The 22,735-nt window shown below is 40.7% G+C and overlaps 1 protein-coding gene across 5 annotated transcripts in view; it reads right to left on the bottom strand.

The window, feature by feature from the left end:
* Window positions 1-10,118: 10,118 nt before the first annotated feature.
* The window catches only part of rnf220a (ring finger protein 220a), a 117,564-nt gene continuing 104,947 nt past the window's right edge, over window positions 10,119-22,735 (bottom strand). For all 5 annotated transcript variants that reach the window (XM_053499104.1, XM_053499096.1, XM_053499120.1 and 2 more), the window contains 7 exons: window positions 21,596-21,692; window positions 21,402-21,488; window positions 21,243-21,298; window positions 21,034-21,133; window positions 14,392-14,500; window positions 13,507-13,581; window positions 10,119-11,819 (listed from right to left, as the gene is read on the bottom strand). In XM_053499104.1, coding sequence (XP_053355079.1) covers window positions 11,748-11,819; window positions 13,507-13,581; window positions 14,392-14,500; window positions 21,034-21,133; window positions 21,243-21,298; window positions 21,402-21,488; window positions 21,596-21,692 — 596 coding nt within the window. In that variant the 3' untranslated portion in view covers window positions 10,119-11,747. The remainder of the gene's footprint in view (window positions 11,820-13,506; window positions 13,582-14,391; window positions 14,501-21,033; window positions 21,134-21,242; window positions 21,299-21,401; window positions 21,489-21,595; window positions 21,693-22,735) is intronic.

Here is a 22,735-nt window from a genome sequence, read left to right as displayed (position 1 = left end):
CCTCTGGGTGCTTCGATTTCCTTCCACCGTCCAAATACAAGCAGATTAGGCTCATTGCTCACAGTGTGTGAAAGAGTGTGCCCTGCAATGGATTGCCACCCTATCTAGGGTGTACTCCACCTCGTGCCCTAAATCTCCTGGGATAGGCTCTAGGCCCCTCTGTATACAGGATAAAGCGGTACAGACGATGAACGAGTGGTCAAGTTTTTCACCAGTGATCTCACAAATATAAGCTGTAGTACCATGCCACTCAACCGCCATTTAAAACTTAGTGTACAATAAGCTCCTCCGTACAATGACCCAGCCTCTGCATAAGTTTTCGAGCAGCTCCAAAACCCTCCAACCTGTCGTTCAGGGCTCTGAGTTGTTTGTAGAGTCGTTTGTATGCGCTCATTACGAGCTTATGGTGTTTATATGTGTGCACGGCTTTAACATAACAAGGAGCTTCTCGCTCTGTTGGTTTAGTGTTATGACCAGGGTAAGCCAAAGCCCTTTTTAACTACACATTGTGCTGCTGTTTGTTGGAGCATACATGCAATGTTTACTTAGAGTTGTAAAAATCTCCTTTACAGTACTATTCATAGACTCTACCCCTTAAACACACCAAAGTGCATCTTTAAGTGGAGATTAAGCATGGTCAGTAAGGGGCATAATAGCCCAATTAGGCTGGACTATCCAGGATAAATGAAGAGGCATGGTTAAATTCATCAAGCAAGCACTTCTGTGAAGGGTAAGAAAAGTAAACATGTGCTTCGTCAAGTCGTTTCGGTTCAGGCTACAGTACATCTACTGGCAAGCTTTTGAATAACAGTAAAGGAAAGAAAAACTTTTTTTTATTATTTACATATTACTCACAATGTACAAGCTGTTCAAACAGCTATGTGTGTTTGCAATGATGAAAGCAGTACACCAGTGATTTGGATAAAACAATATTAGCACTCTGGTACGTGGGAGAATGCAAGTATGTGCACACATTCTCCTTAAGGCACAACATTTAAATCAGGTAGTGTTCGTCATTAAATATTCCATTTGTACAATATCGTTTAATACCTGTTAGGCAGGACTGACTAGTCAAATGTAGGACTCGCAAAATTCAAGACCCACATCATCTTCACTAATGAGATCTAAAGGGTAGGATAATAAGAGTTATAAGCATATCACACACTCACTACAACTAGTTTGTGGCCTTGGGCAGATAAAAGATGAAAGGTGATGTGATGAGTGGTTTAGATGAAGCAGCTTGTATAATGGGGAGAGCAGGGTGCAGGGGTGAAAGACGTCTGAGCGGTGGGTGTGTGTATGTGCCAGCCAGCAGAAAGAAGATTAAACTTCTCTAGGGGATTAAGCAAATATGAAATTATAAAAAATAAATAAATAAATAAATATGGTGGAATCCGATCCCACATAATAATTTGTTGCAGTACTTCTAGTGTAGGGTTTATTTTTTTTTTATTATTGTTTATTTTTTTTGTGCATTAAGCTGTAAATATATATCATATTTTCAATGGTTTGTACTGAAAGACTTAAGGCACACTATTATTATTAATCATCATCATCATCATCATCATCATGGCATCCATTACAAAAGGACCAGCGAAAGGACAATTCTTGAAGTTGGCTGGGTATTGAGTGACCCCATGTGGTACTTGTCCTTTACTGCAAGCGTAGATCTCATCCCTAGACATTTTCATGTTCTAACACAGTGGTTCTCACCTCTGGTCCTGGAGGACCATTTTGATAAAAAAAAAAAAAAAAAATCTATTCCCTTTGCCTTCCTGTTTATTTCTCCCCCAATCTTTTCCCCCTTATCATAAATAAGTAGTTGGTGCTGCGTGGTTAGCACTGTGGCCTTAAATCTCCCGGACCAAGGATTCAATTCCTGCCTTGGATCTGTTTATGTGCTTTTGGCATGTTCTCCCCATTCTTGGCGGGTTTCCTCCCCCAATCCAAAGACATGCAGATTAGGTTAATTGAAGTTCCCAAATTGCCCGTAGTGTGTGTGTGTATGTGTGTGTTCTGTGTGATGCATTGGCACCCTGTCCAGGGTATACCCCACCTCGTGCCGACAGGCTCCACAGGATAAGCAGTATATAGCATGACATTCTTATCATTGTTGGTCTTTGTTTGATGTTCAAGTCAAACCGGGATTTGCGATGAAATTTCTGGTGAAGGAAGCCATAAAAATAATTGACATTTACAGAATATTTCAAACCAAGTATGGCGATGAAATTCGTAAACCATTTGAATGGTGCAAACATTTTAAAGAATCCCATCTGTGAATGACAATCCAGGCCGAGATGGCGTGCAGCCCACTGCATTTGTTCTCGTGGACATTCAGCGAATGGAAAGCTTGATCCCTAAAAATCAACTTGCAGAAAAGACACATCTGTCTCTGGGAACTGAACACACAATCATTCATACTGTAAACACCACTTGCACATTACAGGAACTCCACAGAAAGTTATTGATAAATTTCCCCTATAGTCCTGACCTTGTTCTAAGCCATTTTCACATGTTTGGGCCATCAAAGGAGTTCCTGGTAGGCCAGTGTTTCAGACATAAAGCAGGCAGTCTGATCATGGCTCCAGCGTACTCAGAAACTTTTCTACCTCGATAGAACTCAATTACTAATTAAACGCTGAATTTGACTTGAACACCCCTCGTATTAAATCCTAATCATATACAACAAAGTAAAATCCACAGGTGAGGACAGCGAGAGATCCTTTTTCTGTGAAATGCTCTCACAATATAAAATATTTGAATAACAAAATCAATTTTATCTAGCATGTTTATTTCATAATAATCGAGGCTCCTTCTGATTCTGGAGGGCACTCTGCAAAAAATTTGCATCTATTTGATCTTTAGACTTCAAAGAAGAGAGTTTTTTTTTCACATGTGACATGTTTGTCTGCAACATATGCTGTTTTAGGTCACAATCCTGTGTATGTTTGTGTGATATCAGGCTAAATCTGGGGTAATCTTGTTATTGTCATTCAAAAACTGCCAGAACATCATAAAGTTAGAGGAGGATCAGCAGGATGGTTGAAAGGCTGCAATTACTCAAAGAACCAGACTTTACAACCATGGTAAGCAGGTGGTTTAAAGGAAGACACATGGCTTGGATGTGTAGTGCATAAATCTACACAATCATGTCAACTTGGTCAAGAATCGTATTCCAGGTCATGAAGTCTTTCCTTTGCAAGGGGGGGTCCTACTATCAAGAGAGAGCAACAGGAATTCCACCATAAATTGTCTTATGTACCTAGTGAGGTGTTGGTAGTGGTGGTGGAGGGGCTTAACCTCTTGTCCCTCTGACCAGCAACCACAGCCTCAATGGATTGATCCAACATCCCACTAGGTTTCTGGGTAGGACTCCCCTTGCTCCATGGAGTCATGATGAGGTTGCTACTGGCTCCTATTCCTATGCCACTGAGCCACACAATCAGTTGGATTACAGTTTGGAAGGTTCCAGGTTCAAACCTAACAACCACCACTTTGCCTCTGTTAGGCCCTTTAGCAAGGATTTTAAGCCTCGACTGCTTGGATGTATAATGAGATAAAAACGTAAGTCACGCTGGATAAGGGTGTCTGCCAAACGCTGTAATGTAATTCTAAATATTCATTATGTTCAGCAGTCGGGGTTCAGGCCAGACCACAGCACTATCAGTGCTCCCACCTGCTGCATTGCTTGTTGATTTCTCAAATGCATTCATATTATTAATGAACAAATTTCCTCCTGTGGATTTGGAAAAGCTTTTCCAGAATTTGTTTATTGCCTATCTTACTGGGACTATAGAAACATCATTATGGAAGATTTCACTTCCATACCATGGGTAATACTGGCCCATGAGGGTCTATCACAGGCCTGTTTGTTTTTCATCAGGTATGTTAACAAGATCCAAGAGCAATATTAAAAACTACTCCACACTACACTTCTTTCCTTCCTTTTATTCAAATATGACAACTATTTAGTCACCTGGATTGACCTAGATCACACTATAATGTCACTATATCACAGGTGGAAGGTAACCGAGTACTTCATTACTGAATTTAATTACATATTTCACGTATTCACGTACTTTATATAAGCAGTTTTCATAGAGGATACTTTGTTCTTTTATGCCACTACGTCATACAGCAAATATCTGTACTTTTACTTAAGTATATTTTTGCATGGTGTTGCATTACCTAAACGCAGTGGTGTATAGTAGTAGAAGTGAGAATTTCCCCACCTGCTGACTACTACGTGTAGCTGCGTGACTTGCCTTACCTCTGAGACATGAATAATAACGTAACTTGTGTTTGACATCAGATTGTGACTCGTTGCAGTTTCTCTTTTAAAAAGCCTTAACGATAAACTCAGTAACCAAAATCAATCTCTGTGTAAAACAATTACTTGTGCTTTTTCCTACCAAACAACTCATTTTCCTGTGCTGGATTTTGGTGATGCAACATCATCAATGACTCTAGTGTAAGTTTGTGAAATGTCAGCATACACCGATCAGCCATAACATTATGACCACCTGCTTAATACTTTTGCCAACATAACTGTGATGCGCTGTGTGTTCTGACACCTTTCTATCACAAGCATTAACCTTTTCATCAATTTGATCTACACTCCTTTTAATAGTGCATCAGTACGCATGACCCTGTCACTAGTTCAGTGGGTTTCCTCCATTAGAACACACAGGTCATTACTGTTTACTCAATGTTAGAAGGGTGGTCATAATGTTATGGCTGATTAGTGTATGCTGATATTTCACAAACTAACACTCGAGATCTATTCAGAAACTCCCTATCCTGTTCTATATGAAACATCCACCTGGGTCTTGTTAATGATTAGAACAGAATCGCACCCTATTTTATTTAATTATAGGGCAATTTTACACTTTGCATCCATGTCTAATTACTTCTCCTGACTTGATGAAGTATTACTTCTGGTTCATTCTCGTGAACAAAGTGATGTGACTGAAAGTCAGTCAGGTAGATAGCTGTTGTCAAACGTAATTATCATAGTCATGCAGAATATATAAAAAATGTATAAATATACAGTATGTTACAAAATTTAAAGTGGATCTCACTGTTTGATGACTTGTTGAAGTTTAAAGATTAAAATAGTTGCAATATTAATGGAACAACACTACTATGCTTTAAAGCTTACAAGTGTCTCACAGATTATGCCTCATCACTCGCACAGAGGTATAAATCCAGTGAACAAGCACACACACACGCACACACACACACACACACACACACACACACACACACACACACACACACACACACACAGAGAGTAAAAAAATCACTTGCATGAACACACAATTTGACTACACCTTGTTATTAAAGAAAAATCTCAGCCAAATCCACACAATACTAATGATAATACTAATAATGTCATTAAGTATTGTTGGGTATGAAAGCAATTTAGCACGGCTGTAAGGTTGTAATCATGAGATTAGCTACAGAAGAAGAATCTCCAGAGCACTGACAGCTTTTCCACTCTCGTTCCTCTAGAAGTGTTCCATGAAACACAATTATTTAGAAAACTGGAAAACTAATAGTAGTAAAAAAGAATAATTCACAGCTGTGCCTAACACTATATTTTTATGGGTTACTTACATGGAGACAAAAGCATGCACATCGATCTCCTAAAAATGTCTTTTATAATTTCTTTAAAAATTAATTTTGTTATAAAAATATATTAAGGCATTCTATAATTTAGGCTATATTCCATGTCTGCTGTTGATACATATATATTTAAATATAAAAAAATATGAATATTGTATTCATTATTAAATATTAAAATATATGTAATTAGATTGTTAACATATAATTTAAATAATTATATAAATTTATAAATATATAAATATAAAATCATAAATATGTAGTAAATTATGACATATTTAAAAATGTTAAATAATAGAACATTTAACATAAATAATTAAAATAATGTGATATTTAAATTAAAATGAATAAAATATAAAATGTTTTCTTTAAATATCATATTTAACCTATTAAAAAAAAGCACGTTATAATATTACACAAACATTTCATCCATTCTGTGCTTCACTTAGCTTGAAAGTTGCCATAAAGTTGCCACATTGTCATAACCGCTTTTGCAAATGTGGGTTTCCTGTTAAGGGTTTAGAAATAATGACTTCATACAGTTACCAACATCTGTTTATTGATTTATTTCAAAAGTCTAAATGCTAAAAATTCATTTTTTAATTTTCTCATTTAATTGATTTAATACGTCAATTTATGGCAGCACTGTTTCCTCGCATCTCCTGGGTTGGGGTTCGATTCCTGCCTCTTGTGTATGTGGAGTTTGCATGTTCTGCCTGTGCTTGCAGGGTTTCCTCCTGGTACTCCAGTTTCCTCCCACAGTTCAAAAACATGCAGATTATGCTAATTACCCATTGTGTGTGTGTGTGTGTGTGTGTGTGTGTGTGTGTGTGTGTGTGTGTGTGTGTGTGTGTGTGTGTGTGTTCGCACTGCAATGGCTTGGCACCCCATCCAGGGTGAACCCCGCCTCATGCCCCGTGTCCCCTGGGATAGGCTCCAGGCCCTCCGCGACCCTGTATACAGAATAAAAGACTATTGTGATTTGTGACCAGACCCACGTGATGACATTCTGTGATGAAATATTTGATCTATAATAGCTCACTGAGTATACAGTATTAATTGACCATTACATATTATGCACACTGCCATGGTTTATAGCTATCCATTATTGTACATAATCAGACATCATTCCTACATCATTACTGTTAACAGTCTACATGTGTTACAGCACACATTATTTATGCAAATCCATTTAAATCGATAAAAACAGGATATCCAGGGCTCATTGGTATGTTGATCCTGCAAGGATGGGAGTATATTTGGAGAAGCAGAGAGAAGCACAGTACAAGTGTGACCAATTTCACTTTAAAATGGGGACAAAATATTTTGAGCTGCATGATGAAGTTCTGTTAGTAACATAGTAAAACCAACCTTTACCCTGAAAAAAATTGTTCATGTTCAAGCTTTGCAACTAACAGATACACTTTATGGACAGAAGAACTTCTAAATATCCAAATGCATATACTTTAATATGGAGTTGGTCCCCTTTTTGCAGCTATAACAGCCTCCATTCTTCTTGGAAAGCTGTCCAAAAGCTAAGGGAGTGTTTCAGTGGAAATTCATGCCCATCCATTTTGTAGAGCATTTAAGTGGTCAGGCACTGATGTTGGACGTGAAGGCCTGGCTCACAATCTCCGTTCCAGTTCATTGCAAAGGTGCTCCATGGGGTTGAGGTCAGGGCTCTGTGCCGGCCAGTCAAGTACTTCATCACTGAACTCATCAAACCATGTCTTTGTGCACTGGGGCACAGTCATGATGGAATAGAAAAGGACCTTCTCCAAAATATTGCCACGAAGTTGAAAGCATAGTATTGTCCTGGTATGCTGAAGCATTAAGATTGCCCTATACTGGGAATAAGGGGCCTGAGGGAAACACCTCAATTTGATAATTATCAAAATTTGGCCAAATATTTTTATCCGTATGCTACACTGAAGGAATTTACAGTATTAATCTAATAACTCTTTGTTATATTGAGTAAGGGCATTGTACTTTTACCTTATGTGAAATGTACCCCAAATTATAGAATGACTATTGTCATAGAGTGGTGTATCTATAAAGAGTATATAAAACATAAAGCATTTTAATGGCTTCCAAATCCCACCTCTGGTTTAAACACCAAAGCTCCTTTTCTAGTAAGCACCTCAACTGAATCGATCATGCAAAGAGGCTGAGAATGGAGAGCTTCCTAATTGAATGAGTTGTAGTAGCACTTCAAACTGAGGTGAAGAGAAGGAAGTGGACACTGGTGTCAGAGTGGAAAAGTGGAGTAAGAGCAAGTCAAATTCCCACCCGTAGGTGTAAATTACCATCAGTCGGATAGCCGGAACGATCGAGGAATTACCCAGTGCACCAGAGGAGGCCTGTCCTATCGATCGACCCATAGAGATGTTTGTAAACTGGCAATAACACCCCTCCGCACTTTGCCTTCCCCAGCCAGAGAAGGGTTTGACCTCCAAAAGCGATTTCTATAGATCAGCTTGCATTTAACAGGACCTCCTCTTGGATCCAGCGCCTCTCGGGCGTCTGGTAACCCGAGACGGGGCCCACAGCCACCACGCTTAATGTACTCTATGGATCTGTCTGGACCACTACACTCTGAGGTCTGGGCTGGGTTGGTCAGGGAAGGATGACGCAAGCCTTCCTACATTAACGCCAGATGATCCCACTTCTCAGTTGTGTAAGCGCTTGCCATGAGATATGAAACACAGCGGAGAGCATCCACAGGTCAATGCTAACACGATCGACCTTTCATCTCTTGGATCAGGGAGAGGACAAAACAGAGAGGATAATAAACTATTCAGTTGATCTGTCAGAACAGCAGAGGTATTTGACCTACGACGATCTTTTTTTTTTTGGTTGAGCTCAATGCTCTGTAAAAGCTTGATCTACTCCTGGGATTATTGTTTCCTTAAGTTTCTGATTTTACATATTAAAGTGGATAAAGTAAATGAAGAAGTGGCAGCTTTGTTTTGCATGCAAAAAATAGTAGCATAGAAAACCTTAAATGTCTTACAGTTTAAACATTTACATTTAGGTATTTGACAGATGCTCTTATCCAGAGCGACTTACAAAAAAGTGCTTTGAAGTTTCCATCATCAGATAGATCCTTACACAAGGTTACCAAGTGCCATCAATTAAATGCAGTTAGAAATTTTTTTTTTTTTTCAAGGATTAGTTCAAGTACTAAAGAAACAGATGCGACTTGAGTCATCGTTTACAGACTCAGCTGTACGGATATTTAGAGGGAGTTCATTCCACCACCTAGGTGCCAGAACAGGAGAGTCTGGATGTATGTCTTCCTTGATCTCTGACATGGTAAGATATGATGTAGCTCTCGTTCTTCATTCATTTTAAAATTTATCTGATGTAGAGTTGTAATTTGTGTTACTGCAGGTGACATCCACTCACAAATGATCCTTCATAAATTTTCAGTAAGAACTTTATTAACATTAAGTTATTTTTGTCATATGTACCTTACAGCACAATGAAATGAACGTGCAAGGTCAGCCAGGATATAGCACCTCTGGAGCAGATAGAGTTAAGGGCTTTGCTTAAGGACCCAACAGTGTCAGTGTGTTAGTGCTGAGGCTCGAACCGTATCAGTAACCCAGAGGCTTGAACATTGTGGTGGGCTAGTAGTTACTTCAACCACCCAACCCAATCCTAACCTTGTGATGTAAACCAACAATCCCTGATTTAGGAGGCCAGTTTCTTTTCCATTAGGGCACTGGGGGTCGTTTACCTTGGTCAGGGTGGCAGTGAATCAATAAACCTATTCGAGTATAGTATACACACCTAGAGCTATTTTAGTCTAGTCAATCCACCTATCAGCATGTTGTTGTAATGTGAGGATAAACCATATGAGAACCCGGGGAATCCGACAATGGGGGAAAACAGCACACGCCTCAAAAGTCAACCTGAAGAACACTGGTGCTACCTGCCTGCTGTACCACCATGCTGCCTGGCTAATGGACACACATTAATAAAATGCTCCCATTCCTGCCAATCTTCATCAAGTATGAGATAATCATCATTCTAAATTTTATTTTAGCACCTTTTGAAACTCAGTGTCCAATTTTAACACTCAATTGAAACCGAAACTTCTTGAAGAACAAGCGTTTGTCCAGGTGCTAGGCTCCATTTGGAAGAAGACATGAGCACCAGTAATTAACAATAGTAGATCTGGGAAGGAGGCCAGCACAGGACAGATGGTTCAGATGTACAATCATTTAATTACTGTCAAATGAAGTTTACAAACGGGTAAGACACGTACCATTTCCAAGAATTATACAAGGACACAGATCGGCTCACACAATCGCTTTGTGCATTTTTTTTTATCATTTGGGACAGGACCTTTATTCTCCAAAAAAAAAAAAAAAAAAAAAAAAAAATTTAAAAAGGGGTTATCATCTCTGATCATTAATCTCATACATATACACTGTTGTGGACAGCCTCTTGATTTTTTTTAGGATGAAGCTTGGCAACTCCAAATGTCAAATTTGAAAACTGGTTTATTTACAGAATTGTAGGAGACAGCCATTAATCTCTGAGCTAATGATGCAAATGAGGGGGAAAATAAAGGGGGAAAAAAAAAGTTATAACATTTTGACCATTTATTATGGGACTGGAATCAGGAATTTGCTTTCTTTTTTAGAATAAATTTCCCCTTCTTTGCTTACATCAATACAGGAAATAAAAATCACAGAATATATAGTTGTACAAATACAAAAGTACACCATCTCACTCCTAGAAAGAGCGGAGGGTCCAGGATATCGGTCAATTTGTCAATCATCCCGGCCTTACTTGATCCATCTTGAAGAATGAAATGAAATCAAAAGCATCACGGTCTTCCACAACAGGGCTGAATGATCTGAACATATCCCCAAAACATGGGAATGGAAAGCTTCGCGCAGGCCCATCTTTAAATGGAAGAACGCGATCACACCTGCTTAAGTGTCTGCTTGCAGCAAACTCACACTAAATGAAGCAGTTTAACGCTGCAGTGTTTCCTGTTACTTGAAAGTATCTTAAAGGTGGTTAACAGTAAATTAAAATCATTCAATCTTTTCAATATATAAAAAAAGAGCCAAAGAAAAATGAGATGCGCTCCCTTACTTCAGATTTGAATCTACAGTTTATACTGTATATCAGTTGGGGGGGGGGGAAAAAAGTACAGCCTAAACCTTTAAAGCCTAGTTCGAGTACTTCATTATTAATATTATTAAATTTCTTCCTGTACAATGAAATACAACTTCAACCTCAAGACAACAACATTTGTTTAAAAATACAGAGGGATTTCTTTTTCCACAAAGATTGAAACATCAGCCCCTCCTTCACCCACCCGACCCTCGGCCCCCAACTAAAACTGGACTTTAGCAATATATACTTGTGTGTGTGTGTGTGTGTGTAATTTTTTTTCTTTGAGTGTGTGTGCATGTTATGCATGTGTATACAAGTGTGTTCTCTATGTCATTTACTCACAACACCGTAAACATACAAGACTATAATACATGTGCTTGCACTGGTTCATTGAATTTGGTTGACGTCACTAGAACACCACAAAAAAAGTGAAAATTGGGGGGGGCAGAAAAAACACAATGACAGTTTGAAGAAAGGGGTGGAAAGGGATGGAAGGGACAGAACGGTGGGGGCTAAACTATTATAATTTTTTTTTAGTTTTTCTTAAATCTTTTAGTCCCTGCCGGGATGGAGGGCTGTCCCAGCTGAAGGCCTTGCTGAGAAAAATCCCACCGACATGCACACACAGACACACACGAACACACACTCCGTTGTAGTGAACAGAGGACGTGTGTCAAAGCGAAGCTGGGAAGTGGGCAGCAGTGTTATGGACCTGCACTGTAACATGGAGCACCACAAGGGGGCAGAGTCAGAGGCTGGGCAAGAAGTGGGAGGAGCTTTTCACTCACAGGGAAGTACTGAGTCTATACATAGTCCTTACAAGTCCCTGTGCAGTTTGCTGCTACATCAGATGCTCCTCGGTAATATCGGCACAAGACTCTCAGTCTGGAAGAGAAAACTGAAATCCACCAGAACAGAATGAGCAAAAAGAAAAAAAGGAAAAAAAAAAATGGGGAAGGATCCGCACGCTGATGGTGAATCGTTCACAAATACACGCGTCGGAGGTCTCCTGGTGATGTGATGGTGTTGCACTGTGGACACAGTTTCTTATTTCCCTGGGTAGAGAGAGAGAGGAAGAGAAAAAAAACGGTTATTCAAGTTATTTGTCTATACGTCACTGGTGTAATAAATTAAAAATGGTAGAAAGATGAGAGTGGGTAAAAAAAAATAAAAAAAAATTACACAATATAGAATGCCCTCCTAAAAGACAGTACCGTCTTGCTTGAAAAAGCACACAGCCTACCCCCTAGGACTCAGCTAGAACCTCATCCATCCCCTGTAAACGCCAGACAGTAAAGAAAGCCCAGCAGGGGGAGATCACATGGACATACTTTAGTTGAAACATCACACACACAAAAAAGACAGAGTCAGCTACGCAAAGTCCCCAGCACTTGTAAAGATTGTGTGACTAAAGTTTAAAGAGCACACTAGAACACACACTCAAAACACTTTACGAAGTCCAGCCGAGGCAAAGTGCTATATTTCCACGGGTCAGACTTAAAGGGACGACCGACTCTTTTGCGCAGTCGTTTTACACAGTCGGGAATGGGGCAGGATGTGCACGCAGTGGCACAAGAGTGGGGAATTTCTATAATCTCCACCACGACTTCCAGCATCCGTACAGAGGCTTCACACATCTGTGTCACAGCCAGAGGTTTAACATTTTTGTGCAGGACAGATGCAGGAGAAGAGCCTTATCATGGGTTCTAAACCAGACATGAAAACGCACAGCTGCGGGCAAACACAGGTGTCTGGAAGCAGTGCCAGCCAACTCATGAGGCTTAAACTCTTCGGAGTGTGTATAAGAGATCTGTGCGTTTGTGTAATACGGCACCATGCTGGCTCTCCGACATCTCACTTGGTTCATTTTTCTACTTAAATTGTAGTACTTTTTAAAAGTAGTCCACCTTGTTGGACAATTTCCATCCAGTTAAACTACTATAATTAACTGTGACAAATAAACAAATAAATAAATAAGCAAGCAAGTCGGGGTACTTATGGTACACTTAGACCTCCTTCTTGATCACAGTTCCAGGTAAAACTGGTTTTCCTCTGCCTTTCGCCAAAACCACAGGGTACTCCATGTTTAAGCTGGTTCCTTTGTTCTAGCTAAGCAGGGGTTACCTGTGTTTAACGAGAGTGTGTAAGGCGTGGGCTCCTCAGTTAGCCCTGTCTGTAACTAAATTACACACGTTTACTTTGATCGAGACGCGAGGAGCCCCAGCGTGCTGCCTTTTATTGTAGCCTTAAGGCAGCTGTTTTAATGCCAGCATTAGTAACAAGCCTCTGTGGCAGAATGGGCTCACTGCACACACACACACACACACACACACACACACACACACACACACACACACACACACACACATACTTCAATGATCCCTTACTGTTTACATTCATCAGCGTGTTGGACACAGAGGACCTTTTCAGGAGAGCAAGCAGAAAAATTTAAGACAACGTATATTTGGGGGTGGGGGGAGCATTTATTATTTGCCTTCTCCTGTAGCAGCTTAACACGCTGATAGGCTCAGGAAAACAGGAGACACGCAAGCGTGTGTGTGAGCCAAATGAACGAGTTCCATCAATCAGACAACCAGCAACATTATTCACAGGCTGTTCACTATTCATTTTCTCAATCTGAAAGTGGAATCAATGGTGGTGGAAAGGATGCGTCCGGTAAGGCTGTGACTGCTGGGTTGCTAGGCAACCCAGAAGTGTATACAAAAATCTAGAGATTCTCACCAGAGTCCTAAGCCAGCATTCTTCACAGTGGACATGCCAACACTGGATGGAGGTGAGAGGTGCTGTGTAAGAGTCCTGAAAAAGAAACAAGATGCTTTTAAGAGATTTCCAATTAAAAAAATAAAAAAATAAATAAAAAAATAAACATTTAGATGTTTAACATTTAGCTGAAACGTGATTCCTGTTCTGGCGGTGTGTACTAAGTACATGTGCCACCCCAGGACACAGAAGCAAGCAGCGGATTCGTGTTCCAGACATGTAATTATCTTCAGCTCTTTAAAACAACGTTTATTCATTATTAGAAAAACACACCCCATAATTACTTGAGCAGTGATCAAAGAAGTGGAATGAGCAGGGAGGTCTGTTTTAGTCTACATGAGCAGCAGGTGGCAGTAGACCTCCACTGATCAGGGAGAATTACAAAAAATAAAAAATTAAATAAATAAATAAATAAATGCAAGGATCCAGCTGGAGAACAGAGATGTGTAAAGCATGAACAAAAATGCTAAATTGCTCTTGGATTATTCAGAACGAGTGATGATGGAACATCACGTCAGGACCACTATCAATATCTAAACATTTCTTTCATCTTTACGAATGAGGGAGGGGGATATTATAAATGTGTGTACAGGAAAGAATAATAATAATAAAAAAAAAAAAAAGTGTGCAGAAGTTTAGAAAAATGGGAAACGCTATTTTGCAGCAAACGTTTAAGGCAGTGTGTGTGTTTTTCCCGCAATACATCTGCAATGATGCATTTTAAAGCCTTAAGAATTAATATTGAGTAAACACAATCTCTTATTAAATCATCAGCGTGCATCCGCTTCTATTCTTTCAGCATAAACGAGTCGGTATGTGACGTGTTGACATGCGGTGTAATCTTACCATGCAGATCAGACACTTGTATCTGTCTCCTCTGAGGATCTGCTTCTCCAGTTCTCGGATGCGAGCCTTCAGAGCGTCCAGTGTGGTTCCTGTGGAATCCTCTGTGATCCTGTGGAGAGAGAGGAAGGAAAAGCTTTATGGTCAATTCAACTGGCGCAGATATAAACGCAGATATCCATATCTATCCCACACTGATGCTACGCGATTAAAAACAAACAAAACAAAAAGGAAAGATTTTTTTTATTTCTATTATGTCCATTTTGCATTTATTTCCACAGAACTGTATCACTACCATATAATCACATGGTAAAGAGTCTCAATCCGCTACCCGTCTCTCCCCCTCTAGCTCTCAGTCTCACGCCCTCACTACTCATCCGCTGATGAATGCCTGTGGGCTGGTGGATGTACATTTAACACTGTCCGTAGCATATGAACTCGCAATAACTAAATCGATGTGGGTGCCATTGATTGGGCGACGTCTTGCTTGGTGGGATGTTTATGGTGATCCGCTCATTTTCCAGCCAGATGGAGCGCTGATCTACGGTATCGATCACGCCGGCGTTCTCCCCGGCACTCTCCCTCCGATTAGTGCCTGTTCCATTCCGCTGCCTTTTCCAATAGCGCCATTTATTACATGCCTGCGCCAGCCCTCGATGAGGACTCGTCCACCTTCCACACAAACACGGTATAAGAGATGTAAATCAGGTGAAGGGGCAGTAAGGAGGGGTGGTGGTTGTGGCACGATTATGGATTGCAGCTCTCCTACAAGACTAAATGAAAAAAGTCATGTTTATGGTGGAAGGATTCCTCAAGATAGGGTTCCTCAAGCCATGCATAATTAAAAATTTAAATAAATAATGGTCTGAAAATGATCATGATGCGAAATATATAAGGATGGTCTACACTTGTTTTGAGATATACTGTTCAACAATGGCCTCTCTTTCTTAATGAGGCTTTGTAGGTTAATTGTGTGAAAATCAGGGTGGACATCACTACATCACTGTCAACCACACTAGACAAACAGTAGGGATGGGAATCACCAGGGATCGAACGACATGATATCACGATACCTAATGCGTCGACTCGATTTGTACTGTGATTCTATAAACATCATGTTATAATCACCCTGCTTAATTTTTTTTTGTTACAATTTTAAACAAACTTCTTAAATAATTAGCACCTCCAACACAGGACGCTGTGCTGCCTGCCAATTTTTTTAATAGTTAAGAGAGCACCACCTGTAGAATTATAGAAGAATGGCAAGAATTCACAACCTTAAATGCAACCATATATTTAGAATAAAACTAATAATTATATATTTTTAACAGTTGTTTTTAAAGTCAGTGTGAACAGCCACACAAAAGAATCCCGATACATCACCAAATCAATTCCCTCCCCACATCTCCAATCAATAGAGCTACAAATCCATCAAACATAAAACTCGCTTAAGAAAACTCGTACCAAGTAGGATACGAACACATTGTAACATAACCTATTTAGGCAAAACATCAGGTCTTGGTCATGCAGTTAATAGTGATTAATAGTGCAGTCAGGTTTGTGGACTCCCAAAAGCTGCGTATGATTATATTTAATAGCTAACGGACATAATTAGTGGCTACTTTAATAAACCAATCAGCTTGGACAATATCATGGCGGTGCTGTGAACTATAATCAAAGGCTAGGCTATAAAATGTTCATAGCATCAGCACATGCCTAGATTAGACTCCAGAGTCACTAGCGCTGGATTAAGACCTTGAGCAAGGAGAGCCTGCTGTACATCTGGCAGGCTGGACAGACTGGCGGTCAGCTACTCACTAACCTACAATCAGCACAGGGACCATAAAGCTTTAAAATCTCCTCTTACTGCTGGGCAGCTTGTAAAAAAGCATTTAGCCTTGATTAGCGTGCTTGCTTATAAAGCAGACAGAGGACTGTGCGCGCGTGCGTGTGTGCGAGGACTGCACTCCATGCCCACGGTTTTCTTTAACAGCTTTGTAAATCGCCGTGGCACACATTGCCTGCGACACGCAGAACTTTCCCGCCAATAAAGTCCAACCTCTCTCACACGGGGCCATAACACCATGAATATTCATCGAGCTAAGGTTTATAGAAAACCACATTCTAAAAGTTATTTAATTCCTCTGAGTAATAAAAGGTTTTAATCCTTCTTTGTATGCAGGGCGAGAAGTAGATTGAGCTCAACTTTACTGTAAAGTGCCGACACACCCGATACAGGGGTCACGATGAGCTCACACAAAGAGGCAGAAATAAGTTCCCCTGCAGGTAAGCATGGTATAAGAGCCGGTTTGAAAAGGGGCATTAAACGGGAACTTGAACGATACACCTAAGGCAGAGCTACTAGATTTACTCCACAGTGCTGCACGAGAAGATAACCAACATGGTTTCTGATCGGTAAACTCTCTAACTTTTGATGACTTTAATTCACCGGGTCTTCGGCTGAGAAAGGTGAGCAATTTAGCTTACATGTTAGACAGAACAAAAACCATCCAACTAATCAGAGTTGAGAAAGATTTTTTGTATTCGATCTTTAACGCTGACTCGTTGAAAAAGATAAGAAGCCTGGCCTGATCTAACCACAAACATGTATGGGAATGAATAAATAAACAAATAAACAAATAAATAAATAAACACAATCTCATTCTGTTATATTTCCGGCAGATTCAACGAACATTTCAAACGATTTATAATCTGATTAAATGCCTTAAGCAAGTAAACACACCTCATCAGATCAGCGCCCATGTGAACAGTCAAGTTGAAATTTCTAATCAGAACAATTGCAATTCTATTGAAGAAATATTGTCCAATATAGGCGCAGATACAACATGGAAAAAAAAGCAAGCACTAAAGGGAAAAAGGACACGATAAAATTTAGATACTGTCCATAATCGAGACTAATAACTACACTATAGGTATGTCCTGAATAGGGCTGTAGCTATCAAATATTTTAGTAACGAGTATTCTACCAAAAATTTAATAGATTAATCGTATAAAATGTACTTTTGCTTACTTAAATAGCAGATAAAGATTAATTGGTTTTCTTTTTAGAAAAATCTACTTTTATTTTAAAAATGCATATAGCATTTTATCAAAAATAAACATTTTCATTATTCACAATACAAGGAATAGCTTAAAGGTAACTAAGATGAATTAAGTGCATTACAGTGCATTACATTCTTATTTTAAAGCATTTTCTCAGATGCAAAAAAAAAAAAAAAAAAAAGTTATTTTAAATGTCTAAGTATCAAAAAAAAAACTAAGGCACACATTTAAATAAATAATTATACAAAAAGTTGTGCAACTTAACTTTCAGAACTAAAAGTTATACGTAGGCCTTTACTGACAATTTCTGCCGTTTTCTCTTGCTGGTTTCTTCATGTCTTAGCTCACTGATATTTTTATCGCTCCCTTTCATTTTGCAGCCCTTAGCAGAACGCTCCCTTAAATCAATACACAGCTAACTGTTTGCATCTTCTTCCACTTTTTTGGGTGACGTAAGCGTTTCTTGTTCGTTGGTGTTTACAGGCGGCTTGCATCCGGAAGTGCGCTGTGTCAGGCCAAACAAATAATTGCGCAAAAACATAACGCAAGCTTTAAAATTAATTAAAAGAAGCTTCGAGGCAGAAGATTTTGCCTCGATCATTTTTTGTAATCGAATTCATCAGTTTCAGCCCCAGTCCAGAATGTTAGCTATCAGAAGTGCCAAAATGGACTTTGTAAGTCTGGACTGTTCGCTAAACCAGTATAACACTTTACAGGATACTTGACTTAAAACTGCTGCAAACACCTCGCTGATGGGAAATGGTGTTAACCTTCCAAAGGCTTTGGAAGCCTGAAGGAAGAATACGTGTGCAGTTAATGCACTATCAGACCAGTAGTATAAATCTGAGGCACTGCAGGCACAGAATTCCTCCCATATACCCATCTGACCCCTAATCATGACACACACACACACGATCCTACCATGTAGACCAAGCACAGTTCTCCTCTCTCGCTCTAAACCATTCATGATGAATCACTGTAACTAAACTCGACAAATCTCATTTTCATTGCAGATTGAAACGCACGAGTCTCACAAGCCGTGCACAGAGAAGGAGGAGGAGGAGGTGGAGGGGTGGTGATTGTTTTTTAGCGTTCTCTGCTGGAGTGGAATCATTCAGCTCCTTGTCTGGCATCTTTAAAGTGCACTCAGATTAGGGCCCTTCACTTTAGGAAATTGGAAATAACATCATCGCATGGCTTTACCCATGCGTCTGGATTCAGGGCTTGAGGCCAGCTCTTAGGATGTGCAGAATTTTTATGACGGAAGGAGGAAAAGTTTTCAGAAACATGATCTCTACCCTTTTATGCTTTGCGGAAATCTCAAATCTAGGCATATAATCAGTTTTATTTTTGTGGAAAAAAATGTCACAGAAAACCCAAAAACCACCGAATCCTGATCTTTCTGCTACACGTGCCCCCCCCCCCCCCTCCTACGACCCCTCGGTGCTTGATTAATGACCTCATCATCACAGAGTTGTGCGTGCTGCTCCTTCCATAATGCGATATGGTGTAACAGCTGGTGCGCCGGGACTTAGGACTCGCCGTGTAGAGATGCTCACTGTCATGGAGATAGATAGATGGGGACAAGGCACAGCCATAAAGAAATACTGTGGAAGATATTAAATAAACACGTGTGTGTGTGTGTGTGTGTGTGTAGCTATGCGCTAAGCTAATAGAGAAAGGTTACTCGAGGACGGTTGCTCCCTGCTTCCTCCTCGGCCTTAACTTCAAACAGCTGCGGTGATTCATACTCCAGCAGGCTAAAACACTTAATGCTCCCCCAAACACACACGCTCGGCCTAGCTTAAACGTCTGCTGGCTGTGTGTGTGCGCGAGCACGAGACAACGAGGGGGTCTCGGTGGAGAAAGTGATGAATCAATCCAAGCTGTCATGCTTCTGCTGCACCACTTAGGAACCGTGTTCTGTCCATCTTCATCCTCCCACTCACATACCCACACGGTCACGGTCTCTCTCTCTCCCCCTCACACACACAGCAGGAGGAAAAGCAGAGCGCTCACTAACATATTCATTTCCACACATACTGTCATATTGAACATGCATAAAATGCAATTTCCCTCCAAAATACATAACTTCAACAGCTCTTCACCAAATGGCAAACACGGTTAAACGTGCACTCTGCAACTGTCACGGAAGATGTGCATCAGATAAACCTATTCTCTCTCTCTCTCTCACAAGGGAGGGACGTGCTTCCAGTGTGCTGATGGGAGAAATCAATTGTGCTGGCTTTGCTCTGCCTATTCACCAGTTCTCAGCTCTGATATTTAATATGGGGCTCAGAGATGGGCAGCCACGCACGGCAGATTGATTCAGCCGTACTGGACAGCTCTCCCATGAGAAGAGCACTCGGGAGAAGGGGATTGGGGGGGGGGGGGTTGGGGGGGGGTTGACGAAGAAAATAATGAAAGGAAAGAATACGAGTGCAAGTGAGGAAAAAATTATATGTGCACAAGGATAGTTCAGCGATCTAATTTTAAGCCTCTACGAGGGGCCTTGACGTTGTTCTTCGAGCTATTGCGATGATGCTTAGTGTTCTTGGTACGAAACTGACCAGGTGTGCTGTAACGGCTATTAGCTCATATAGTAGTACTACTATGATTTAACGTATTAAGGAACACAAGTGGCACACTGCACAAAGAAAAGCTAAAGTTTTATTATGCACTAACCTTAAAATAACAGACATAAATTAATATGTAGAGAAAACAAAATTAGCAGCGACATACACATATACATATATATATATATTATGTATAACATATATAGAAAAAAGAGACAGAGACACACGCGAAAAGAAACTCGTACACAAACAGCGACACACAGGAGCTGTTCTCTGACCCCAATTACCCATGCAGAGGGGGTAGCTCTCTCAGCCACTAGCAGAGGGAAATTGTTTTGCGGGTTCACTTGTCGGGGAATATGGATGAGGACATGGAGATGAGGGAATTAGAGGGGCTGGCCTTTTCACACGAGCCAGGTTATTTAGATTCATCTTCTGCTCTGGGCGGCTCTTCAAGCCCACCCTCGGCCCTTTCGCTATCTCTCTGAGGGGACGAGAATCTGTGGCGGATGTTCAATCCAAACTTAGGCCCGTACGCACGCCCTCTTTGCTGCACATGCACTATTCAGAGCTAAGGGATGGACATGTAATGTACGTTAGGTAAAGTACTGTAAAACTCATTTAAAATCACTAGTGGACTAAAATCAATTATCACGGCTTGTGTGGATTTTTAATTAGCTCTATTTTTTCCCCCTCCATGTCACCCTCTGTTTCTTAGACTTTAGTGTCCTCCTGCTAATAAGCACTGGTGTACAAGCACTGGAAAAGCGTTGCATTAGCATTCCCAGGGTATCTTGGTAGTAGGGACGAGAGGCTCAGCTGCCCAGGATCGATAGTGCGAGCTCCTCCCTGTGATCGAGGCTGCACTAGAGAGCCGAGAGCATAAAATGCATCATTTATGACCCATCACCTTCTACACAAACTCATCTCACCCCGATACGCCAGTCAAAGGGGTAGGACTAGAATCATGCTTGTGTAACAAATGTGCATGCGTATGTGCACTTACTTCTCGATCTCGCTGTTTTTGCAGGTCCTGGGCACGCTAGACGTCGATGAGGAGCTGGCCTCCTGCTTGCTGCTCTCGCCGTTGCTTGTTGACGGCATTTCTGCAGACACACACGTGATCGTGTTGGTTTTGCATACACACTTACAAACTACTCGCTACAACGCATTACAGGGATAAAATGCAACATTATTATTATTATTATTACTCACCGTCGCTGGCCCACTTGGAGAACTCCGGCGTTATCCGGTTTGACGGCATGCCTCCGCTGTAAATGAGAAAGACATTCAGAACTTCCTGGCAAAAGAAAACCCCTTGCGAGATGATGCAAGTACAGCAGATTACAATGAAACACGGATAAAAGCACATACTTTAAGACGGCTCCACGGAGTGCCTCACGCTCTTTGGTCTCCCCTTGGTCTTCTCCAGAACAGGGAATGATATCTGCTTCGGTGTACCTGCGAATGCCAGGTTAAGGAAATAACCTTATAACTCTTTGGTTCTATAGCGACACGTCCAGAAATCTGCGAACGGCCTTTAGCCGAGTGAGGTTAGGGAAGGATACTGCGCTTTGCCGTACTCCAGCGTGTCGTCTCCGTCCACATCCAGGTCGGCATCGCTGTCGTGGCTCTCTTTTGCGCTGCACATAGCAAAGCCCGTTCCTGTTACACAGAAAAATGTTTTTTTTTTTTTTTTTATTACAAAGAACTGCAGATTCTTTTATGTTAAAATCACTGGATATTAAGATTTAACAGAATAACATGTTTAAACGTTTGGTTGTGTTCACATGGCGCCTTCAAACAGACTGTTATAATAAACAGCATAAAGTTATTTGTCAGAGAATTTATTCGCAAGTAAAGTAAATTGTTTTAATTATTACACTGTGTTCTTGAAAGGCCTTGCAATAATCAGGATTTAAACATGAGGTAGATTTGCATCCAGACAAGTATTTTTTTTAAATAATACCTGCTTAATTTAGAGGTTTTAAAAATACAATCCAAAAAATTTATTTAGCTTTTTGGCACTTTTCAGTAAAACCCCTGTTAGGACATGTATTTGCATTTTCCTTTGTATTTGATCTATAATTTCAGATATTTAGCTCCTTATACAATACATATATTTAAAGTATTTAAAACACAGAAAATCTCCTTTACTTCACGGCTATATACAACATTTAAGAATCAAAGCCTGGCCGTATGGCTTCTAACCCACAATAAATCCATGTCCACTTTCAGTCCAGTCTCATTACAGAGGCCAAAGCAACATCAATTAAATGCCCCGGCAGCAGGCTGATTGAAGGCGACAGGGCTGTGCCTGCACTTTGAGGCGTTTCAGCTGGAGTGAGGTACCCGTCACACACAGGAGCCTGGTGCAGTGGAGCGCAGCACCTGACTGGCACCTCTATAAACCCGGTGATGAGCGCACACACAAACTCCAGCCGGCGCCTTCAGCTCCAGTTAGGATTCCGAAGCTCTCCGAACATCCTGACAGGTTCAAAGGTGTGGGGATCTGTGTGTGTGTGTGTGTGCTTATGTGTGGGAGTGAAAAGAGGGAACTGCTGCCTCCTCTCATCCCACTGAGTGATGCTGGAGTGATCTCCATTCTGTGGTGCAGGAGAATGAAAGTTAGGAGTGGCAGGAGTAGGGCACTCTCCCCCTTCCTCTGCAGCTCTCTAAAGGGAGCCCAATGGGCCAGAAAGGGGATA

Source organism: Clarias gariepinus, chromosome 1, assembly GCF_024256425.1.
Source record: "Clarias gariepinus isolate MV-2021 ecotype Netherlands chromosome 1, CGAR_prim_01v2, whole genome shotgun sequence".
Lineage (NCBI taxonomy): Eukaryota > Metazoa > Chordata > Actinopteri > Siluriformes > Clariidae > Clarias > Clarias gariepinus.
The sequence above is the reverse complement of the archived record's forward strand: the minus strand, read 5'-3'. Positions and strand labels throughout refer to the sequence as shown.